The sequence below is a fragment of the Halyomorpha halys genome, unplaced genomic scaffold, assembly GCF_000696795.3.
Source record: "Halyomorpha halys isolate HHAL.00 unplaced genomic scaffold, Hhal_1.1 Scaffold241.1, whole genome shotgun sequence".
Taxonomy (NCBI): Eukaryota; Metazoa; Arthropoda; class Insecta; order Hemiptera; family Pentatomidae; genus Halyomorpha; species Halyomorpha halys.
Window position 1 is genome coordinate 1,160,178 of NW_027105010.1, and position 24,791 is coordinate 1,184,968.

The 24,791-nt window shown below is 28.2% G+C and overlaps 1 protein-coding gene across 2 annotated transcripts in view; it reads left to right on the forward strand.

Moving 5' to 3' along the window:
- The window catches only part of AP-2alpha (adaptor protein complex 2, subunit alpha), a 30,959-nt gene extending 9,741 nt beyond the window's left edge, over nucleotides 1-21,218 (forward strand). Inside the window, exons 4-20 of one of the 2 annotated variants that reach the window (XM_014419541.2) lie at nucleotides 1,600-1,688; nucleotides 1,771-1,875; nucleotides 2,755-2,986; nucleotides 4,821-4,929; nucleotides 5,006-5,156; nucleotides 5,677-5,845; nucleotides 7,023-7,160; nucleotides 7,462-7,644; nucleotides 8,004-8,135; nucleotides 8,677-8,874; nucleotides 11,801-11,968; nucleotides 13,514-13,692; nucleotides 13,768-13,897; nucleotides 18,799-18,937; nucleotides 19,623-19,767; nucleotides 19,855-20,059; nucleotides 20,965-21,218. In XM_014419541.2, the coding sequence (XP_014275027.1) occupies nucleotides 1,600-1,688; nucleotides 1,771-1,875; nucleotides 2,755-2,986; nucleotides 4,821-4,929; nucleotides 5,006-5,156; nucleotides 5,677-5,845; nucleotides 7,023-7,160; nucleotides 7,462-7,644; nucleotides 8,004-8,135; nucleotides 8,677-8,874; nucleotides 11,801-11,968; nucleotides 13,514-13,692; nucleotides 13,768-13,897; nucleotides 18,799-18,937; nucleotides 19,623-19,767; nucleotides 19,855-20,059; nucleotides 20,965-21,042 (2,550 nt within the window). In that variant the 3' untranslated portion in view covers nucleotides 21,043-21,218. The remainder of the gene's footprint in view (nucleotides 1-1,599; nucleotides 1,689-1,770; nucleotides 1,876-2,754; nucleotides 2,987-4,820; nucleotides 4,930-5,005; nucleotides 5,157-5,676; nucleotides 5,846-7,022; nucleotides 7,161-7,461; nucleotides 7,645-8,003; nucleotides 8,136-8,676; nucleotides 8,875-11,800; nucleotides 11,969-13,513; nucleotides 13,693-13,767; nucleotides 13,898-18,798; nucleotides 18,938-19,622; nucleotides 19,768-19,854; nucleotides 20,060-20,964) is intronic. The other variant, XM_067047339.1, reaches the window with a different exon arrangement.
- The last annotated feature ends 3,573 nt before the right edge of the window (nucleotides 21,219-24,791 follow it).

The following is a 24,791-nucleotide window of genomic DNA, read 5'->3' on the forward strand; positions in this document are numbered from 1 at the left end:
AAGACGGGCTAGAGAAGAGCATGGACTTGGAGAAGTCCTAAGAAGGGCTCTTTAGAAATGGAACTCCGAGGGTGAGAAAACACCCATGACTATGACAACACACATGGCAAAGACAAATCCACGATATGAATCATCCAAATCAAGCTATTATGATATATTTGGTAACAATTCATAATGTAAACCATATTTTATGGCAAACCATTTATCTGGATCATTACAATAATTTTAATCAAATCATTGCAATAAATTGTAAATAAATACTCAGTTCGTTTATGTAGTTTATTTATTATCATATTACACAATACCATCCCCTATTATATTATACAAGGGCTGTCCAGAAAGTAACAAACATTTTGAAATAAACAATTCACAAATTGAAAAACTCAAAGTTTATTATATACATATGAAAGGTACACTCTTCAGCTATTTTTCTACATAATCGTCATTCAAATTGAGAGATTTATCATACCGTGGCATAAGTTTTTCAATACTTTGTGCGGGAATTTTATATAATATGAAACACATATTATATAAAATTCCCGCACTAGGTAAGTTTCCTTCTTCTTTTTAATACATTCGAAATATAAGCAATATCATGCTCATTCTTATAAAAAATATAATATCAAGAAACTCTATTTAACACTCACAATTGGTAAAGCTGTATACTTTGTAACGAGTGTCTTTTTGGTTACAATTTACATAATAAGTAATTATGCTGCCCCACTGGAAAATATCACTTAAGCTTTACAGTTAAGATTCAGCTATCCACAAACTTCTATTAACCCTGAATTTTACCTGCAGAGAACTCATAGCTTGGGTGTACATGAACATATGTTTTATTCTGGTTACAAATTTTTGGTGGGAACCTGCAGGCCTCAATAGAAAAGTTAAATATTCAGAAACAGACAGACCAAACATGTTTTTTCAACATTTTGCGCTCAAATTGTTCTAAACATTCTTGGAATATCACTGCGTAATTTAAGCAATAATACCTTTGAATTGGTTTAGTCTTTTGCTTAAAATACTGTTATGTAAGCACAGATGGACAGTCAAAACAAATTTAAAGCAATCATTTTCAGGATCTTGAGCTTGACTTGTTTCAAAACATTCACACTTTCTAGTTGAATAATTTGAGCCATCTATAATAAAAATCGGCCGAGCCATTATCGTCACAAGTATCCCATGGTGTAATGATACATTCCTATATTTCCTTTTAAATAATGTTTTCTTAAAAATAAGTAAGAACTTGAAAATTGTATATTATTGAACTATGATGTCAAATTTGATAATTTCTCTAAATCAGGTTAAGATCCATGGATTGCAACTTATATAAATATGACTCAGAATTAAGTAAATAGCGACATTAAAAAAATTTAAATAAAGAAAAATGAGTAGAAGAGAAAATATAAGCAAGAAGAAAATGACATTGTGTGTGAGCTAGGACTAGCAGAGTTCTTAATTGCTGCTCAGAGAAACACCTACTAGTGTTGAATTTTTTTGGGGGATTATACTTGTCAATGATTTACATAGATGATTAATCTTGTTTATTTTGTTTTTATTTAGTATAGTTATTTTAACTTGATTGATTTTTTTTTCCAGGGATATCTGTTTATATCAGTCCTAGTTAATACTAATAGTGATTTAATTAACTTAATTATTCAAAGTATAAAGAATGATTTAGCATCAAGGTAAGTATGTTTATGTTTCTTTTAACCTAATTGTTAGCTATGTAGAGGATGAGTTTTATTAATGTTAACATTTAATTTACAGAAACCCAATCCATGTTAATCTTGCTATGCAGTGTATAGCAAACATCGGGAGCAGGGAAATGGCTGAAGCTTTTGGTTATGACATTCCTAAGCTGCTTGTTTCAGGGTAAAACACTAATAATAATAATCTTCTTTATTTGTGGTTATATGATTTGCAATAAGTGTTCATGGTAGTTATTGCAAATTTTAAATAACATTAAATTTTTTTTCCTTGTTCCTCTCCATTTTAAATAAATTAGTTAAATTTATTTGGCTGTAATACTATAATAATATAAAAACTAAAAGTGAACTAATTTAATATTGGTAAAAATTATGGATGCACAATTAGTTATCAAATATGGAAAATTGGTAAATTTTATGATGCTGGAATATGGGTGAAAAGCGCAAGTGAAGTGGTGTAACTCTGGTACAAATTATGTCCACAAAACAATTTACTATTTACAGAATATTAGTAAATTTAGCTGACATATTTACCAGTTTACGTTTTATGAGTTAGTGATGTTCGAGGTAAAAGAAGGTTCATATTGTAAACCCTTATTATTTAATATACAATGCTCTTGCTATTGTACATTGGAATTGTTAGATAAAAGTGTTGATTTTTTTTTTTTTTTTTTTTTTTTAACACAGTATCATTAGTATACTGAAATTAAGGTCAACTTCATTGTCTTGATTGATACAAAAAATCATTCCTTAACCTAACTATAATATCTCTTTTTTCAAAGCTTTAATAATTTCCTAACCTTTTTGTATACATAATCAAAGTAATTTAACTATCTGAATACTCATCATTTATAGTTTGTAACAAATGTCTCCACCAATTGTGATCACTCATTACTTCTTTGTGTGAACTTTCATTTCTCTTACTTTTAGTATTTATATTAATTCATAAAATAAATTTAACTAAAATGAATGATGAACAAATGAAATGAACCAAAGAAGAACAAACCAATTTTTAATAACTTTTATTTTATTATTTTTTTTTTAGAGATACTATGGATGTTGTGAAACAATCTGCTGCTTTGTGTTTACTTCGCCTTTTTCGAACATCCCAAGAAATTATTCCTGGAGGAGAATGGACATCTCGAATAGTCCATTTACTAAATGATCAACATTTAGGAGTGGTTACCGCTGCTGCTTCATTAATTGATGCTCTAGTAAAGCGCAATCCTGATGAATATAAAGGCTGTATCAGTTTGGCTGTTTCTAGATTAAGTAGAGTAAGTTTTATGTTTTTCTTATAATTCATTAACTTATCTGGTATTATACAATAAAATTTATTTAGTTAGATATATAAAAATGATGTTTATCTTGGTTTATTACAATTTGAATCTATTTAAATTAAGGGTCTTTGTTATTTATGCAAATCTAATTTGGTGTTTAAATAAAGCTGTTATAGTTGTAATTTACTACAATCTATCTCTTTATGATTAGTTTTCAACTTGAATATTTCACAATTCATCTTAGTTGCACTAATATGGCAAGTAAACACTAAGATAATTCATTGTGGGTGTCCTAGTCTAGAACTTAAACTATCTTGTAATCTTATAGTGTGTATTCAATGCATTAAACTATCTGAATGCTAAGAAATAAATATTTAATTAATTAATTCTTCTATAAATAATGGGTTGACTATTTAATGACGAATAGAAATAAATCTGAATAATTCAGGAGGTGGGTGTAAGAAGGGCTTTAACAACAAATCATTGATTTGTGGTTCATATATTCAAACATTTTATCACTTCAGAGCAATGACCAGTTCAATGAATTGTTTCTTCAGAATGTTTGCTTTACAGAAAGACCACATTAAAAAAAAAAAAAAATCATTGAACAAGTCACTGCTTTGATGCGATAAAATATTTGAATGTCAGTATCTCAAATGACAGATTTAGCTTATGGACCCTTCTTGCACCTACCACCTCAATTATTGTATTTAGGATAAACTGGAGATTTATTTATATTAAAAAATTAGGTGTGAAGCTAGTGAAAGAAACTGGTTACCATGCAACCATGTCAACTATATGTAAAAAGTTATCATTTGAGTTTATAAAGAATTATCTGTAATTTTGAATGTACACTTTGCTAAGGCAGATCTGGGAATTGTTTGTGTATCTTCATAAAGTGGTGACATACCTGAAGTCTTTTTCCCAAGGAGGGAAGGGGAGGGGGCATCTCTTGAAAACTGAGGGTACTAGTTCTTATTAAGTGATAGTATAGTAGTAATGATGTATTGCACCTAGCAATAAATAATGTGCTCTTGAGGCAAAAGGAAGATAATTAATAATGCTAGAGCTGCCCTTTTGTCAGAAAACCTCATTACAGGATGACTGAACACCCTACTTTAAACCATATTTTTTCACAGGCTTGACATTAAACATATTGTGTTATAAAATATAAAAATGATCTAATACAAAATTAATGAAAGGTAGGAACAAAATTGGAGATATTTTTTTTTTTTTAACTAAATTATTATTAAACACTATGCACATAGGGAAACAATGAGTCATAAGTTCAATGTTCAACATAGCAATAACTATCCCTTTGTGTATGACTTACTCCAATATTTTCAGATTGTTGGCTGCAAAAGTCGCATAACTACTTTGTGAACTGCCTTATCAGAAAATTTTGCTTATTAATTTTATTGAGTGGGTTTAGATTTTTTAAAATAATTATTAATGAAGGACTAATTTTTATTAATTATATTTAGTATTTCATTTTTATTCAACTTTATTTAGTGGTTCAATTCAATTTTATTGGTAGATTTTTTTTTAATGACAGCTTTATATTTGGCCATAGTAGTTACTGTGCGATATGATCATGATGATTGTGTATTTGTTAGTTGTATTAATATTTGATTATATTTATTAAAGTTTTCTTAATTCTTATTTTTTTGTTAATATATTTCTGAACATTTCTATTTAAAAGCACTACTAATGTTTTTTTTTTTTTTGTTTTTTTTTTGGCTCAAGTCCTCCATTGAGGACCTATACAGCCACTACTAATGTTTGTATAGTTAATACTGTAGTATTTATAATTAAATACTTTTTATTACAGATTGTAACATCAAGTTATACTGATTTACAAGATTACACCTACTATTTTGTACCAGCACCTTGGCTTTCTGTTAAACTTTTGCGGCTATTACAAAATTATACTCCGCCAGGTCCATTTTATTGTATGCTTTAAAATAATCAATTTCTGGTTTTTATTCATTTATTAAAATTAAAATTTGTGTTTAGAGGATCCTGGAGTTCGTGGAAGACTGAATGAATGTTTGGAAACAATTCTTAATAAAGCACAAGAACCCCCTAAATCAAAAAAAGTTCAACATTCCAATGCAAAAAATGCTGTTTTGTTTGAAGCTATCAGTCTCATTATTCACAATGACAGGTATGGCTTATAATAATGATTAAATTGTCATTCATTTAATTTTTTTGTAAAATGTACATTAATTCTGTATTATTTGTATTACTTTGAGCTACTATTTAATAGTCTTTTACTCAGGAAAGTATTTTCACCAGTTAATTCTACCTTTAAGATTGTATTGTATTATAATTTTTATAATTACTTGTTTTATTTAATTTATTAAATTGAAGCCTATAATTAGTCTTTTGTTCCCAAAAGTACCTAAATATGTTCTGTATTATGAAACCTTAGATATAAAATTATATACTAACCAATTCTTGGTTCTGAGTGATGTATGTAGTAAATGAGAATTTAAGTTTACCAGTAGGTTTAAAAATAAAGTCGAAGCTATTAAGTTTTTAATAAATTAATGAAAAATATATTTATCATATATCATATGATTTGTTATCAGCTGTTCTATGGATCGTGGAGTCAATTTTAAATTTCTGGCAAATCATGAAAGTACTGCAGCTTTAACAAAATATTTTTTAATTTTGCATTTCAGTGAGCCTAACCTATTGGTGAGAGCCTGTAACCAATTAGGTCAATTCTTATCAAATCGGGAGACCAATCTTCGTTATTTAGCCCTTGAATCCATGTGTCTACTAGCCACATCAGAATTTAGTCATGAAGCTGTTAAAAAACATCAAGAAGTTGTGATTGTGTCAATGAAGGTATACACTTAGCATTTATAATTCATTAAGTCATACTATTGGTAATGTCAGTTTTTCATTAATGTCTTTTTTTATAAAAAACAAAAGCTGATTATCTTGGGTTTGTTTGCTAATAAATAATATTTAAATAATGGTGGATGCATTATGAAGTAAGTGACTATTGACCACATCCTGCAGAATTAGTTATTGGAATTACATTGCAGAGAAAGAACAAATCTTATTTATGAAACACTTGGGGTTGAAATCATTCTTTCTGAATTATATAAGTTAATTTTTCTTTCTTGCCCACAGGACATAATAAAAACACTATTGTGTTTATTCCATATATTTGGACATTTCAAGAATATTCAGTCATTGATTGAGCTGCATTAGTGTATCTTAGTATAATTCTGACTCATACAACAATACTGCGACAAATTAGATGCAGATGAGGGAAATATTGTATCTTGAACATGCGAATTCACTAAGTGTATTATCATTATATTAATAGTATTTTGAACAAAAGAAAGTTTTTTCTATCTATCAGCTCAAAGAACTCAGTTTTTCCATAGTTTCAACAAACACAAAGTATGATTTTTCTCTGACTAAAAAATAATGTATTTTATCTTGCTGTACCTCATGGGTGCATCTTCATTTTTTTTTTTTTTTTTTTTTTACTGCTTTGTAAAACTTTTTAAAATTATTTGTTTTCTAAATAAGTTTTTTATTGACTTTTTGAGCAAAGTTTAAAATATTTAATGTTTAAGCAGTTTATTTAATGATTTTTAAAAATAATTTTCAGTGAAATTAGTAAATGGCAGAAAAAATTGTATCATTAGATAATTAAAGGTTGTTGGTAACTAATAATATATGTGTCACTTGATTTAAAAATTGATGTACACTTTCAAAGCATCAAAGAATTTCAATGATCCATGGACGACTGATGCTCTTTCTTGATTCCAAATTCTTCTGTAAAAGTTTTGTATCAATAAAGCACTCCTTGAGTTTCTGGAGGAATTGATTTTTCTTAGTGACTGTGCAGTTTTCTGCAAAATTACTACTATACAATCCCTCTCTCGCTTCCAAAGAATTTTATTACCATATATTACTGAACTGACAAAAATACTTGTTCCAGCTTGGCTCTCCTTATGTATTATACAATAGTAACATGTATTACTCCAAGTATTTCATGTTATAGATGGAAAAGGATGTATCAGTTAGACAACAGGCTGTTGATTTGTTATATGCTATGTGTGATAGAAGTAATGCTGAAGAAATTGTTCAAGAAATGTTAAATTATCTTGAAACTGCTGATTATTCTATAAGAGAAGAAATGGTAAGTGAATAAAAATCTCTCTTTATCTGCTTATTTCTTAAGCAGAAGTGGTAAACACTTATTCATAATTACAGTAAATATTATGTATGAGATAAATCTACAGGTTTGATGTTCTAATTACTTAGAAATTGAAACATTTTTTTTTTCTTCTTTATTATTATTTTATAATTTTTTTATCTCTGTCCGCTATTTTACTATTTCATTATTTTACTTGTAATTCTTATCTTTTACTCATAGAATTACCATTTTTCAAATTTCAGTTTTCCACTATTTTATTACATTAAGTTCTTAATATTTTTAGGTGTTGAAAGTTGCAATATTAGCTGAAAAATATGCTACTGACTATACTTGGTATGTTGATGTTATACTCAATCTTATTCGAATAGCTGGAGATTATGTTTCTGAAGAAGTCTGGTACAGAGTGATTCAAATAGTAATTAACCGTGATGATGTCCAAGGCTACGCTGCTAAAACTGTTTTTGAGGTATATTATCATAGTTCTACTACTCCCGTAATCTCCTTTTCTCCTGTCTGCTATCTTTTTAAGAACCATAATTTCCATTTACCCTTAATAAATGTGAAAAATTGTATGTATTTATTAAGTTTTATTATTTATGTATCGCATCTATTTATTTTTTATTATTAAATGAAGAAAAATATTCAATCTAACTAAGGCTAAACTCTTTTGACCTAGTGCTATGATATAGTTATCATGATGATATATCATTCATGTAACTTATTTTATGTGGACATCAGCCCCCAAATAAATAAACCAATATTGCTTTGTCGTTTTTTACTTTCTTTTGATGTTATATTTTTACTATGTATATTTTTTTCATTTAGGCTCTTCAGGCACCTGCTTGTCATGAAAATATGGTGAAGGTTGGTGGTTATATATTAGGAGAATTTGGAAATTTAATTGCTGGAGATAAAAGATCTGCTCCTATTGTACAGTTTCAACTTCTACATTCAAAGGTAATCCAGTCTGAGCACTGTTGTGTCATAAGCATTTCCACTGTATTTTTTATGTCAATTCCTCAGATATTGCAGTTGTCCAAAGGTATCTATAATCACTCAACCTATTCCTGTGCTGAAAATCAATGCTCTATTGTATTTATATTGCGATATAAATCATGTAAAGGATAATAACTTTTTTCATTAACATTTTTTATTAATTCCAATACAATAAAAGTCCAGCTAAAACTTAACCACATGTGAAATTCATTGTCAGCACCCTAAAACATATTAATATATCAAGTTTTAATTTCCTATTCATTAATGTGAGATAGTAAGTGAAAAAATAGTTTAGGGTCCCTCTAGAACCCAAAACTATAGTGCTTAGTGTTTCATGAGTCTCAGAGTTCAATTTTTACTCATCTGAGCAAAATAGGAAGAACGCTTGTTTATTCTGGGTGAATGTTAAAGTGTGTATGTGCCCTTAGGATTCTAAATATATGTGTCCAATTATTCTAATTCCTGTGTAATTTAATATATGTAACTTTTTTTTTTTTTTCAGTATCACCTTTGCTCTCCAATGACAAGGGCTTTACTCCTATCAACATATGTTAAGTTTGTAAATTTGTTTCCTGAAGTGAAACAAGTTGTTCAAGAAGTTTTTCGACAACACAGTAATCTTCGTAGTGCTGATGCTGAATTACAGCAAAGAGCTTCTGAATATCTTCAGTTGAGCATTATTGCTTCTACAGATGTTTTGGTATATTTTTATATTTATCTTTCAAATTATTGTTCATTATTCACAGAAACTCTCCTCTAATTAAATAAAGCATTTTTATAATTTCAAATTATCTAACTTTTTCAATCATACTTTCTCATTAAATTCACCTTATTTTGTTCAATTCTTTCCTATTTTCTTGTTTGGCCCTATTTCTCTGTTCAATTTAATATTTCTGTCCATTTTTTAAAGGTTTAAATCTATTAATCACAGTATTAATTATTTAGTTAGTTCAACCAGATTTGATAAAAAAAATTCTAAAATAATAGATCATAAAATATATTGCATTAATGAGATGAGATCCTCACTGAACTTATTGAGAACCTTATGGCTGCTGTTGCTCCCTTAACACATTGTTGTCAGGTGCTTTGCATCAGTAAGTTATGGCAGGAGTGGGAGATTTTTTGAAAAATCCTCGCAAATTTTGTTGTTTGTTATGTAAAATCACTATAAATTGAAAACTACTTTGAATTTTTTTATGAAATTGATTCAGCTTAGAATGTATTCTTCATCATTATTATGAAAGATAGGCACTTTTTGTATAAATGAATATAGAATATACAGTTGAAGGTAAAAAAAAAAAGGAAAAATTTATAAATTTTGTCAATATTAGTTATTACCAAAATTTTTCAATCAACAAATAACTTAATGAAATAAATAATGAACACTAATAATGTTTTGTAGTGTGAAAGCGCTCAAAACATTTACCTCTATGAAGAGGTATGCCACAAAATTTACACTTAAAACAAGTTTCACTTCGCACTTTTTGAGAAGCACACACGCGACATTGTATTTGCGCAAATTTTTTCTTTCCTGTTCCAACAAGTTTTTCTAGAATGTGTTTTTTCATATCCATCGACAATCTTCCTGGTGGATCTTGTTTAGGTGTCTTTTTCCTGAAAGTGGACGGTCCTGGCTCTTGATTGATTGTTATCTTCGGTTCAAACTGAATCAGTAACCCAATGCGAAGCTACTTCATATAAAAATTTCTTATATTTTACTTAGTTGCTTTTTTTTTTAATTATAGACAACAAAGGAATTGAACAATGCACAATTTATCATGTACATTGTAATTTGTTTTGTCCATTTTATCGTCTTTTGTAGTATTGAATAGTAAGACAAATACTGATCTGCACAGTCGGTACCTTTCATTAAGTTGTTGTAATCAATCAATTTGGTTTGGTTATTTTTTGGCATATTGTTCTGTCAATATTGTGACTCTCTTTCATTTCCACCGAATGTATAGACGAAATAAGGCCCACTTCTTTCTTTGATTGCCAGATTTGAAGTAAAATATTATCCCCTTTATGGCGAAAGATTGTCTGTTCTTTTCTGAGATTTGTCTTTTTTAGACACTCCAGTAAACCTCTATTTTTTTCTGATGGTTCCACATACCATAATTTTTTTTTCGCAAAAGGGCTTGAGTGTTATCAACACTATTATAATAATTATCCATGTACAGGTGGTGCCAGACACCTGTATATGGAGATACAACTGTCTGTATTGTCTCTATCAGATGTAACCCCTGACCAGAATAAATTGCAAAATTATAGATGTATCCTGTATCTCACATAATATTCTCACTAGTATGCCGTATTTTATGAATTTTCCCGCATTTTAAACTTTAACAATTGACCGTCCTCTCCAAGGTATAAATCCTTCATCCAAGGATATTTCCTGTTTAGGTTTCTATATGTTCAAAAATTTTGAGAGAAAATAATTATGGGCCTGACTTTGGTCAATCGATCTGATTCATCGTTGATATTTTCATGATCATTGAAATGCCAAGCCTTCAATATTTGCCAAAATCTATTTCTAGATATTGTTTTTGTGAAGAATGGCGTTTCTGTGCAAGGATCTATCTATGGTTCAATCTCTTCTATCTTTTCGAACTTGCCCCATGAAAATAATTAGTCCCAAAAATTTCTTCATTTCCGATTTCATTTCATACTTTTTTTGAGGTATTTTGAAATTATTTAATTTTCGTAATAATACCTATTCGATTTTCTACATAATATATGAACAAGTCATCTCCAATAAACAAGTTCAACACATCGGTTATAGATTCGGGAACAGTATCAACATTTATCCCAGGGCGACTTCTCTAAGATCGGAGGATTATCAGTCAATGACCATTCTTCTGCCGAACTTCATTCAGGCTCAGATGGAATAGTTCGACAGATAAATCTTTAAGGTCGTGGAATAATGTCTTCATCGTCACTAACCTCCTCCCTCACTCTGCCTATCAATATCACTTGAATAATCTGACAAATTGTCCGCACAGATTTCCTGGTCACTTTTGTCGTAACTGTTTCTCATTTTATCAGTATTTAGAGTATTTATGTATAAAAAATAACTATACCACTTCCACAGGAAAAACAATTATTGAAAGCGTTTGATAACAAATTCGACTTGAAATAATTATAAAAAAAACAAAATATCACAAAAAAAAACTCATGATTTTTGAAAATGATATAGGTTTGCAATGTAGAAAATACCATTCTTCCTAAGGAGACGTCTAAATACCGATAACTACCCGAATTCACTACAAATAAAACTACTCAAAATTCGTAAATTCACAGGTCTGTATGTCGCAATGTGTTGTAATGAGCCCAATTATCGTTATTATTTATGACCTTACAGTCCCATACCTAATCTATTGTGGGAATGTTTATAACTGCGTAGTACTATGTATAAATAAGTGGCTTAACAAACATACACACATTTAGTAACTCGTATTAGCCCCGTTTCCCGCATTCTACCACCATTCCATAAAAAACATATTACTGAGTGATGCACAGTTTGCGAAAAACGTAATTTTACGTGTCCTAACTACAATGTGTTAATATAACAGTATTTTTTAATAATTTTTTTTTTCAATTTTTTAAAATTAAGTTGTGCTTTGTAGGCAACTGTTTTAGAAGAAATGCCATCATTTCCTGAAAGGGAATCATCAATTTTAGCTGTTCTGAAGAAAAAGAAACCTGGGAGAGTACCAGAAAATGAAATCCGCCCTGCCCTGACACATAATATGAATTCATCTGAACATACCACCAATCATAACTCAAATAATTTAGTAAGATTAATTTCAATTAGTTTTAGATATTGGATAATTTTTTTTCTATGTGTTATATTTTTTAATATCATATTAAAATTGTATTTATATTTGCATAAATGTCCCTAAATAATATATTCCATTAAATATTTAAATTCTAAATAAATTTTAATTTTTAGGTTCTTGAGTAGTTGAAAACCACTAACTGTCCTAAGTTGTTATAAAAATGTTTATGCTAAAAATGAGTTTAATTTAAATCTCAGTATGAAATCTTCGTATAAATAACATTCTTTAAAACTGAGGCCATCGCTATCAATTACTTGAAACCCTCTTTCTGCCAGGAGTTGAATTCGGTTTTGATACAAGTTCTTGGATTATATTGCTAAGAACTCATCTCAGCCTGATTTGACATTCTATCTTGTTTTAGAAATGTGTTCAGTCTTTTCCTACTATTATTGTCCAACCTATTATTATTATTCCATTTGTATATTTACTAGTTTTTTATCGGAAATGTTCATGCCCATGATGTTATGTCAAATAGTTTCTGAAGGGCCATTGGTCATTATGACAGTTTTTTGAGTGTTCAATATCAATCCATGGAGAACTTTTTTCTTTTAACTGATTGATCATTAGCACTAGTTCTTCCTCTGAGCTTGCTATCAAAACCATGTCGTCTGTAAATCTTAACATGTTCACCTTCATTCCATTTAGTGAGATCCCGATGAAGTAATTTATGTGGGGCTAATAATTTCATTTGTGAATAGCGATGCCAAGGAAATTGAATCCAGAATAGGTAAAGCATGGAAGAAATTTTGGAGTATCGGATATATTTTTAAAAGCCATCTAGATATAAGGTACAAAACAATTGTATTCAACAGCTTTATTGTCCTAGCACTTACTTATGGATGCCAAACATGGTCTCTGACCTAGAATATAGAGAGGAACTTTAAGGTCTATCAATGAAGAATAGAACGTATAATGCTTGGAGTCTCTCTAAAGGATAAAGTTAGCTCGGTTCGATTAATAAAAGAAACCATGCTTACCGACGCCATAAGCTATGGTAGAAAAATGAAGTGGACCTGGGCAGGCCATCTCATGAGGAAATCTGAAGACAGTTGGGCGAGGCGGATCCCCCTGGACAGTAAGAGACGAAGGGGACAACAACGCAAGCATTGGGCCGACGAAATAGCAAAGCAGTGTTGCGGTTCATTATGGATGAGGCATGCTCGAGATAGGAAATTGAGGAAAACTAAATGCCAGCAACTCCGGTTTTAAGGTTTGGCTGATCTCTGCAAAAAAAACTCTAGTCTCCCATACGGGAAGATCTATATTTGGATATGTTTACCGTTTATATTCACTATTTTGTTCTTTAATTTTTTCCCAAGAATAATTTATTTTTGTATTCACATATAAATAAAGACTTATTATTATTATATTTACTAGTAAATTAATTTTTCTTAGTTGTTTATCATAAGATTATGATAAAAAATTCTTCTACCATTATTTATTAGTTATATCATTAATATTGTAAATTTAATCAAATGTTAAGTAATCATCTTTTGACAGAATGCCTCTGCCACTACAAATAATTCAGCTACTGACCTCCTGGGACTTTCAACTCCTCCAGCTCCAACTAACACCGGTGTCCTTTTAGATGTTCTAGTTAGTGATATTTATAGTAGTGGAAATTCCATCAATAATACTCAGTCTAGTACTATTCAGCAAAATACCTATAATCCTAAAAAGTAAGAGTTATTTATTTAGTAATGTTGGTTTTACTGATGTGCTCCAGAAAGTTATAATTATTTCTTCTCTTATAGGTTTATATGTAAGAATAATGGAGTTTTATTTGAAAATGACTTGATTCAAATTGGTGTCAAATGTGAATTTAGACAAAATTTAGGAAGGTTGGGATTATTTTATGGAAATAAGACATCTTTTCCTCTGCAGGTATTTATAACGTAATATTTTATATTTAAAATCATAAAATATTTCACTATCAACTTTAAATACCTTGATAAATTTTAATTAATGGATGCTTTTGTATGAGAAAGTTCTCCTTGTTACTGTCATTAGATTTTCCATATCAAGTGGAAGCAAGGTTCTATTAATGTTAAATTTGAATCTGCTGCAAGCATATTATGAGAGTTTCTTTGGCCAAATCTTATTTTACCTTGATCACATAACTAGGTTTTTGCAAAGATATTTTTTTTAAACCATTATTAATTTTTTATCTTTATTATTTCTCAAATGTTTTTCTTCCATATTATGTCTCTTCATTTTTTTCCAAAAAATTCAGGGAATCCAAGAAAAAAACCCTTAAAAACTGTCCCAGTTGTAAAACATGCAGATAAAATTCAAAAATGTCATAAATTATTGCATAAGGGTTTATTAATTCAATTATTTATTTATTGCACCAATAAATAACAAAATATTATTACCATTATAACATAACTCAAAAAAAGTCAGCCATGTAAGTACATATGATAATTCCATTTCCCATTAGAATCCCTCATCATACTTCAGATATCTTGATCATTATGATAAACTCTTATGATTACTGATTCTGAGTTATGAAGACTAATTTTCACGGGAAATTGAATTTGTTAATGATTTTTCTTTTATATTTGGTCAATATTATGCACTGTTTGCTCGAAAAGTGCCAATGTAAAAAATAGTTTATGGTTTTTTTGTTATTTATGCCTTAAGGATGTATCAGATGTTAAAAAATATGAAGATATAAAATCTTTTTATAATTACATTTTCTATGTAAATCCTTCTTTGAAAATATCTTCCTATTAGCTGTTTGAAAACCAGCCAATAATGGGGGGTTTTAAACCATTCAAATGGTTTAAAAAAAAATTTTTATTATTTTTTAGGAAAATTTGGTTTCTATAACTATAACTTAGAATTACCTTACTAAAACAGTTTTGTAATTATTGCTTCTTATTCAATAAAAAAATTGATGCTTAAAAAACAAAAATTTTCAATTTTCTCTTTTTCTGTATTGGAATTTTTTATGATTTTTTTTTTTTGCTTTGAGATCTTCTTAAACTTTCTTTACTATTGGTTTTCTTAAAGAAAACCCTTTGTGTTTATTTATATGTATAAATAAACCCAAAGGGTATCCTTTGGTAAACAAATTTTACATTTTGGTCCTTAAGATATTTGATTAATAGTTGGGCCTAATCATTATTACTTGGCTGAGATCCTTATTATTATTTTTCATCTCATGCCACCAGTACATCTGAGCAGGTATGAAATAAGTACACCTGGGTTTACTCATTTGGGCTTTTCTTATTCTTTGACAAAATTCCATCTTCTGAGTTAGCAATATTTATATGGTTGTTTTTAATTACTAAGGATATTTCTTAGTTATATTACTAAGAGAAAATCAACTTAAGCTTAAGTATAAAAAAGTCAATATTCTTTTTTCTGACTGAAAATTCTTTTGAGGTGTAGTTAACTCTTGAATTAATTAACTTAAACTTTATTAATGAGTTTTTAATTCAGTATATTAGCTTCTTAGTTAATTACTTAAGATGTAAATTTGCAACTGAAAGGCAAGCTTTTTCGTCTTCTGCAAAGCTTATCACTAGAAATAGGGCATTTTTATTTGTATATTTGTGCAGTCTAAACATAAGGTTCTTAATGAACAAAACATTTGATGATGAAAACTCATTCAAATATTTTTAATATCGAATAGCCTTTTCCAAAGTATATGCTTTCAGAAGTCAAATTTTGTCAAGGTTGTTAGAAAGGTGTTTCGAACTTCATTTCAGTCTCAATTCTAGCATGAAATTTGAAATGGAATTTAATGTTCTTTAATTCCTGAATATGAAAGTTTTTGATAGTAATCACTATTTTGAAGTTATAAATAAAAAATCTGAAAAGTCTAAAAATTTCTATATCTCCGTTTAATTTATAACTTTAGGGAGTCACAACAAGATGTCATAGGACCAAAGTATTATTTTTTTGTAACTTTGCTAGGCTTTGTACTTTAACAAGTGTTAGAGTCCATTCAGTGCTTAAAATAATTTAAAAAATTGGAGAATATAGTACTATAAATTTTGTTCTAGACATAAATGTCTAAGAAGTGAAGATTACGATTGTGGGATCACCAATTTCAATTAAACTTTAAAATAGTACTAGCTATTTCCAATCTACAGTTTCACAAAGAAACTATGATATAGGTCATAAAATATGAGACACGTTAGGACTCTCTGTACCTCAGGAAGTTAAGACATAGGTCTTTGCAACCTGGGAACTGCAGCGGCACCGGTTCGAATCAGGCCTGGGGAGTCGACTTTTATCTCTGTGGTGGTCCCATGAAATGAAAACTTGACCCTCCCCCATATATATGAAATAACCAGAAATGTGGCCATAAAAACAATATTAGACACATATCTGAGTGTAATTATTTTACGACCTCCCTAGTTTGCCCTGGGAGCAGACAAAATATTTTATATAATTTTAGCAATTTTATATATAATTGTTTTCTACTTTTGCTCTGTATGAATTTTAAGTTTATTATATACTAATCTATTCATCTTTTTATGTAAAATTGGAAAAATAAAAAACAAAAATGATAGTTTAAGGTAGGAATCACCATTTTTTAGTTATAAATAAATAAGTTGATAAAAAATTATAGAAAATCAAAAGACGCTTTGAATATAACTAACCAAAAAAATCTTTCTTAAGAAAAAGGGAGGCATATTTGCTTTTAGCATCCTTTTAAAGCTGTGAATACGAATTATCTTAAAAATCAACATACAGGAATTTTGGACTTGATTTTATGGGAGATTTTCTTCTGCTGATTTTGATGTTCACGTAAAGATTCATAAATATGCAGGATATTTTCCAAATCCTACATTTCTGCAACTGTTGGAAGGCTTAATTTCTACTCTTCCCAACCATATCAATACCTTTTCGATTTCTATTATATGAGAGAAAAAGTAGTTTTAAATAAAGTAGAACTTCTCAAACATTGTATTTGATATCTCTAGTTCTAATTTGTTTGCCTATGTCCAGTTTTTGTCATCTGTGCAGTTTCTAGAAACCTGAACCACTGTTAGGTTTTGTGTAGATAGGTGGAATCCAGTAGATTGCAATTTTTGTGATCTTAAAAAATAATAAAGTAAGGCGAAAATTATATGCCAAAATATTTATTTTTCTATTGCTTTGAAAATTTGTGTTAGTATTTTTTTTAAACAACACTATAGGTTTTAAAAAAAAAAAAATTAATTTTTTTTTCCCTCCAAAAAAATATTTTACCCCATTTGCTGGGTTAGTTAGTGCCAATTATTTCAATATTGTTATCTTCCTATGGCACAATGTGGGTAATTATATACTATCGCTTTGTTTTCTTGTGTATTATTGTAAACAAATATTGGTCCTTGTATTTAATGGGTTTAAATGTATTTGAAATCAGAAAATCCAAAAGATGCTTCAAGTAATGTAGGTTTAAATAATTTGTTTTTTTAGGAAAAAGGAAGTTAGATTCACTTTTAGTATCCTTGAAAACCATTAAATTCCAATTTTCATCAAAATAAAAAATATTTTACCTTCCCATATATGTATGTCACACAGTAGACCATATTTATGACAGATTTAGGTGGACAAAATAATTTTAAGATCAGTTTCCTTGTTTTTTAGGCTGCTTATTTCAAAGAAAGAAAAAAATTGTTTTAAAAATTCAATAAAAACTGGTTTTTGTGATATAGTATTAATTTCGCGATTGTAAGCGTATCTAGGAAATTTATTTTTTTGTATGAGTAAGCAAAAATATTGGCTCTAATTTAAAATAGACCTTGATTACAATAATTTCCAACTTTTCTACAAAATTAGGCAAAATAAAAGGAGGCTTTTTCAAAATATAGGTGTCAAGGAAACTACATTTGTTCTTGCTTAAGTGAATGGAGTGGATTGAATTTACTAAGATTGATACGAGGCCTCATTTACATTTATGTCCAACTTCCTTTTGATTTTGTGCCAAATCAGACCAACTGATTTCGAAATTTACAGATATCTAGGAAAAACTTAGATTTGGACGTATTCTAAATATAGTACCATCAACTAGGGTTACTTTCTTTACTGAGGTCGTCCTGCAGACTTTCCTATAGCTATTTGAGTTTTTGTCAAGTACCTTCAGCCTACAATCAGGAACAATCCATGGAATATCTCAAATGAAGTTTTTTTGTATGCTTCATAGGATAAAAAATTTAATTTTTTATAGTTAAAGAAAAAAGTTTGTTTAAAATGTTTTAATAATATTGAAATACACCTTACACTTCAATTTGTGTATGGTTTTGTTGTTGGTTCTCTGTAAAGTAGGTTTGGAGATATTGGATAGTTATATTTTCTATTGTAAAACTTACGTAAATAGCACAAGAACTCAAACAAATTAACAAAATTATTATTTGGAAATAATTGGAGAAACCCAAAAGAAAGCCTCAAGTCTCTCAAATAGGAGCCAATTAAACAGTCATTATCATACCTATTCAGGCATCATCAGGATAATTCAACTTATTGTATTTATAACTTAAATAATTATAGCTATATTGCATTGTTCTGGATAGATATACTATCTCTAATAGTTGTTGATGTGTGATTTACTGTCTCTGGTGTGCATTTTCTATCCTGATGAAATGTTGACTGATTAGTTATTTAGTGGTATTTCAGAGACTCAAGGCATTGTTTTAGTCTTCTGATAATATGATAACATTGAAGTTAATAAGTTTATTTAAACTGAAAATGATCTAAATCTAATCATTATTATCAATTATCTATTTACTTAAAATGATTGTCATCTTTATTATTTCTATTTTTTTTGTTGTTTTTTTTTTAAATAGGGTTTCACAGCATCTCTTCTGAATCCTAATGAATGGGTTACAAAACTCAGTTTACAAATTAAACCAGTAGAACCTGTATTAGATGCTGGTGCACAAATTCAACAGATGGTTAATGTAGAATGTGTTGAAGATTACACTGGTATACTTAGCTTATTATATTTTATTCTAAGAAAGTAAATTTAATCATTATGTATTATTGAGAACTTATATAGTCAATGTTTTGTTAACTATAAAATAAATTGGTTCTTAAACGATTAATAGACCCTCTCCCCTCCATCCTAGGAGGGGATTGGATTAAAAAATAGTATTTGAATGATTGGAATCTGAAGGTTAATAAAATATTGCTAACTTATTTACTAGATCAATAATCAACAGGATCTTTCGTGAATGTTGCCATAATTACCTAATTAATTTCTTAGAAATGGAATTTTAAAGTTGGAAACTAAACTCCTGCAGGAGTTTACTGGAGCGAGTTAACATGAACTGAGATATATCTCTACTTTCTTTTTTTTTTTTTCTTAAAGGAAGGTTCTCTACCTCAGTGGTAAACTATTTTATTTGCAATTATAATTTTAAAGGTTTTTATATTAATTAACAGTTTAAGTTAAGTATCTTCTGATGGTGTAGTTTTAGAAATTCATATAAAATTATCCATCCATATTCATAAATTATTTTTTATGGTATCCTAATTATGGGTAGAAATAAACAAGTTTTTCTCATCCTAAATTGTCCAGATAGGTGTGAAATTGTTTACCTTTGAGGCAGATAATTGCTTTCTCATTAAATGTTTATAAAAATAATGTGGCTCGATTTCAACCTTTTAGATGCTCCTAGTATGAACATTTCATTCATTTATAATAATGTTCCTCAGAAGTTGACGATTAAGCTTCCTATATTCATAAATAAGTTTTTTGAACCAACTGAAATGAATGGTGAATCATTTTTTGCAAGATGGAAGAATCTAGGAGGGTAAGATTTGTGTTAAAAAATTTCATGAAAATATAGTTAGTACTTGTTATTATTGTTTTATTATATTTATATATTTTATTTGTACAGTAATCCCCAAAAATCGCAGTTAATATTTCGTGCTACTCAAGGGATGGATTTGATGGCGACTAGGACAAAGCTTATTGGATTTGGAATGCAATTACTTGATGGCATTGACCCAAACCCTGATAATTTTGTTTGTGCTGGTATTGTTCATACCAGAACTCAGCAGATAGGATGTCTTCTACGCTTAGAGCCTAACAAGCAAGCCCAAGTATGTATCAATATGTATGAAAATTAATTTCACTCATTGTATTTATTAGTACCAGATGATAGTCGGTTTCAAATGAATGATTTTATTTAATATTGAAGTACTTCTTCATAGAGATAACATTGTGCATTTTTCTACACTGCAAAAATATTTCTCAAATGATTTTAAGTAATGTCATTTAGGTTTGTCCTTCGAGAAAAATTTCAGATCTCCTTTATATATATATATAGTTTAAATAAGCATGATGTAATATTTAAGTCATTAAAAGTTTAAATAACTATTTTTTGACCATGATGACTCATTTTCAATGAGCACTGTCTTAAAATTGATTTAATAATTTTAAACTTCCATCGAGCTTCAAACTTGTTTCCTGAAAGTGTTGGAGTTTAGTTGACAATGACCTAAGATTGATGTTAATGGAAGTGAACTTATTGCTTAGCATTTTACTACTCATTATTGTACTTTTTTGACATTCTGGATCCTTATCTCCCTCTGTTTCAAATATAAGCTTTCTATTCAATTATTCGATCCAAGATTTCTTGTTTAAAGAAAACGATGCATTTACTTTGTTGTTTCGTTTTGTTCATTGAAAATGGAAATTTTATTTCCAATGATGCATTTTAATTTTTAATGTTTCTTTTTTTTTTTTTACTTAATTGAAATCATCAAAATATGCTATTATATGCATTTTTTGTCAAATACACAAAACAAAATTTTGCCCAAAACAAATTACGTGAGTACATTGCAATACAGGCACACAACATATGCAATTGGATGAAAATCTGGGCTCTAATAATAAATAATGGATTCTCAGCTTCAGAGCTCAAAATCTGAAAATAAAGAATATTTATAGTTAATTATTTAAAACAAAAATTACAGGATTTTATTATTCATTAACTTGTTTACAGATGTATCGGCTTACTGTAAGATCAAGTAAAGAGTCAGTATCTCAAGAAATATGCGAACTTCTGTCTGATCAGTTCTAAAATGAGAAAATAACTAACTGTGTAAGATAATCTGAGATCTGTATTTAAATAAATCTTTGTAATGCTTAATATAGTTACCTTATAATCTTATATTTTTTAAATGTTATATTTTTGTTTGAAATGTTCCAGAAATTTTTATAATTTGGAAAACAAGATTAAAATTTATTGAAAATCTATTTGTTTTTTTTTTTTTATTTATTTAAAAATATTAGTAAGTAGAATCACTACAGTGAAAGCTTTTTTATCTGTTTTGACATTAACTGTGGCCTTTTAAATGTAATTGGGATAATGCTTTCCTTAAACATAAATTTAAAACAATTAATGTTTTATATCTAAAATTTTAATTTCATAATGTACTGACACTGACTTCTGGGTGGATTGTACTGCTTTTAAAAGTTTGTGTGAATTTTGAAATTTCTATGGAAAATAATTCGCCTTTGTTACAAATTTAACAATAATCATTTATATTATTCTTTTCTATTTAATATATATGTATTTACGAAATAGGAGAAGTAATTAATGGAATACATTACCTAATTATATTGTCATAGTTAAATTTTGTTTTAGTATGTTTGAGGTCATTGTAATGCTAGATAGCGAAGCTTTTACTGTTAATTACTTACTCGACTTAATTATTTTTTCTCTATTTGCAATACTTTAATTGCTGTGTATTTTACTCTTTCATGGAATTTTTATTTTATTATAATAAGAATCTGGTTCCAGTTTGTTTATTTAGTCGCTAACTGTTGTACAAATTTAATATTTAATTTTCAGTTACAGGTGTTGTTTTGTTATCATAGAAAAATGTGATTGAGAAATATGACTCATTTTTGCCCTATTTGTGTTGAATGGTGTTTCAATTTAATGATTGTGTGTTAAAGTGTACATGTATGTTGAATGTTATTGTTTCTTGCAAGTTCTTTTGTGTTCTTAGAAAAAAAAAAAAGAAATCATTGGATGTGTACTGAATCACTTTTTATAATTATGAAATATCGTTCCATTATTTCTTTGAAAATAAAATATTTTCGTGTGAAGTTAAATTTTTAACAATTATTGATGCTATCATTTACAAATATTTGTTGGGATATTTATTGTAGATGTTGACTCCATTTATCTTTTGTAAAGACGTTTATATTTCTAATTATTTCTATATGTGATGTATATTTCCCTCCCCTTTCACAGATATGATAGTTATTGGTTTTGATTCATGTATTTGTCGTATGCTTGATAATGAAATCTAAACCATTAGTGCATATGTTTATCTCAAATATATATATAGTTCTTGCTTACTTGCTATTGTACAGAATTCAACTCTAGCTTGTAAATTATAGATTATTAGAAGTATTTCCTGGAATTATATATTTTATGCTTGATCGGTTTTGAGCATAATGTAAATTTGTTATTATGAAAATAAGTTTTCAATTATAGACAATACTGTAATATTATAGCATCCAAAAGTTGTGCCATCATAGTAAAAGGCATGATATGGTGTTTTGTGAAGCATATAATAAATTTGTATTTTTATGTAATGCTATATGTATTATCCCTACTCATCATATAAACAACTCTTTGTAAATCTTGAAAAAGTGTGGGCATGTGAGACTACGCCTGTTTTTGCCATTATAGTCATGTAAAGTATAAGTGGTTATATGTTGTTTATTATATTAGATATTTACACCAAAGTATTCCAGTAATATTTAGGAGAATAGAAAATATGTTAGTTATTTATTTGGAAAAATTAATGTTTTATCATCATTTATTTAAATTTTTTATATTATGAAGCTGCTGCTTATGTTCCTTATTACAATGATGTAGCGTTTTAATTTATAATTTGTATTATGTGCTTTGATACATTATTTGATTATTCACTTGTTTATGACGGTAATTATTTTAAAAAACTAGAAATATTCTTATGAAAAGAGGGCTTCTTTGTGATGATATAGCTCTAATGTTGTATTAAATATTACTTGGGGTTGAATTTATTATCAGTGAAACCCTGAATAAATATAATCATCTATATAGAGTAAATGTTATTCAAAACTTGTCTAATTTTATTGTATGCATACATTTTTTTTTTTTCGTTATGACACTATGTTATTTTTAGTGTTTATCATTGAATGATTGACATTATATCGTTATCAAAGATTAACTGTGTGTTTATATAAAATTGATTTTATTGATTGACCGTCTTCTCGTTAATTAAGTGTTTTCTTTAAATATGTCAGCTGATTTTATATTGGTATATATGACTATATTAAAAGTTATTTGTTGACTTTAGAAAGGTTTATAAATATAAACGCATACGTACAAATGTAATAGCCTGCATTTCATAATAACCCAACAATGATACAAAAAAAAGTCTTTAAATTTATGTATAATTGATGTCAGCTAGAAATAACATACAGTTTCTAATCATTTCTATTTTTTATATCAAAATTAATTAATTTGAAATAATATTTAATTATTATTTAGAAATTAAATCTTTGTACCTGTGAATTTATTCCAATACTCTTAATTCCTTAAAGTTGATTGAATATTGTTTTATGTAAATAAATTAATATTTCTGTGACATTAACTTGTTGCTGTATATGTGGTAATAAATATTTTATTTCTAATGTTTAACTTTTCAATTTATCAAAATTTTTATTAGAAGAAATTAATTTTTTTTTTTTGGGACATACATTCTTTGTGATAAATAATTTATAGTTAATAACGTCAGTTCACGTACATTAATGTGAATGTATGTATAGATAGCATACTCAAGTTTACATCCAGGTGCATTATGTATCTTATAAATTATTTTATTATTTATATATTAATTTATTGTGGTTAGAAAGATGTTATTCTGTTAATACTAAATGGCTTTGTGTTAAGATTTCTGTAACATTCGTAGATGAATGACTTTTTGTATACATTCATAATTTGTAAATGGTTTCGAAAAATATGGGACCATATTCTATTTGTCTGCATTTCTTTGAAAGATATCTTACTGAAGAATTGGTTCCACAAATATTTTTACACAATGGTGTAAATTTATATGATATAATGGGTTTTGATATTTTAAGTTGCATTAATATTTCATTACTGTCATTACTATTATATTATTTATATATTCAGTTTATAAAAATATAATATCTATTACTATTTTTTTTTCTATTCATTATAGATTAAAACCTATTGTTCTCTATTTCATTGAATTAGGTTTTCTCATCTTTATTTGACACACTAGACTCATAGATATTTATTTGATATGGTCAATAATTTTTTACATTCAGTATTTCTGAACTCGGTTACAGTAGTCCTTAAACTAAAATGAGGAACTTAATTTAATATTTTGTTTGTTAGTTTTATGTTTAATACATAAAGTTTTAAAAATGCAAAAGAAAATAGAAAGTCAAGTTAATTGCCCTTACGATAAATCACTGATATATCCATGTTTGTTGATGATAGTCTGTGAGTGCAGATGGATTAAGTGTCCACTACTATTTATCAGCAACTGTTATCTTGATTGTGACCTATCTTATCATTTAATTGTTTTGTTTTTTATGAGGCTTAAATTTATTTGTGCCTTATTCCTCTATATTTTGCCTTTCACCGGCTTATTCCCCAATAACTATAAGTTGATAAGGCCAAACATAGAACTGAAAGACAAAAATCTTATTATCAATGTCTCATTTCAATCAATGATAGTTTTGAGAGAGAGAGAGAGAGAGAGAGAGAGAGAGAGAGAGAGAGAGAGAGAGAGAGAG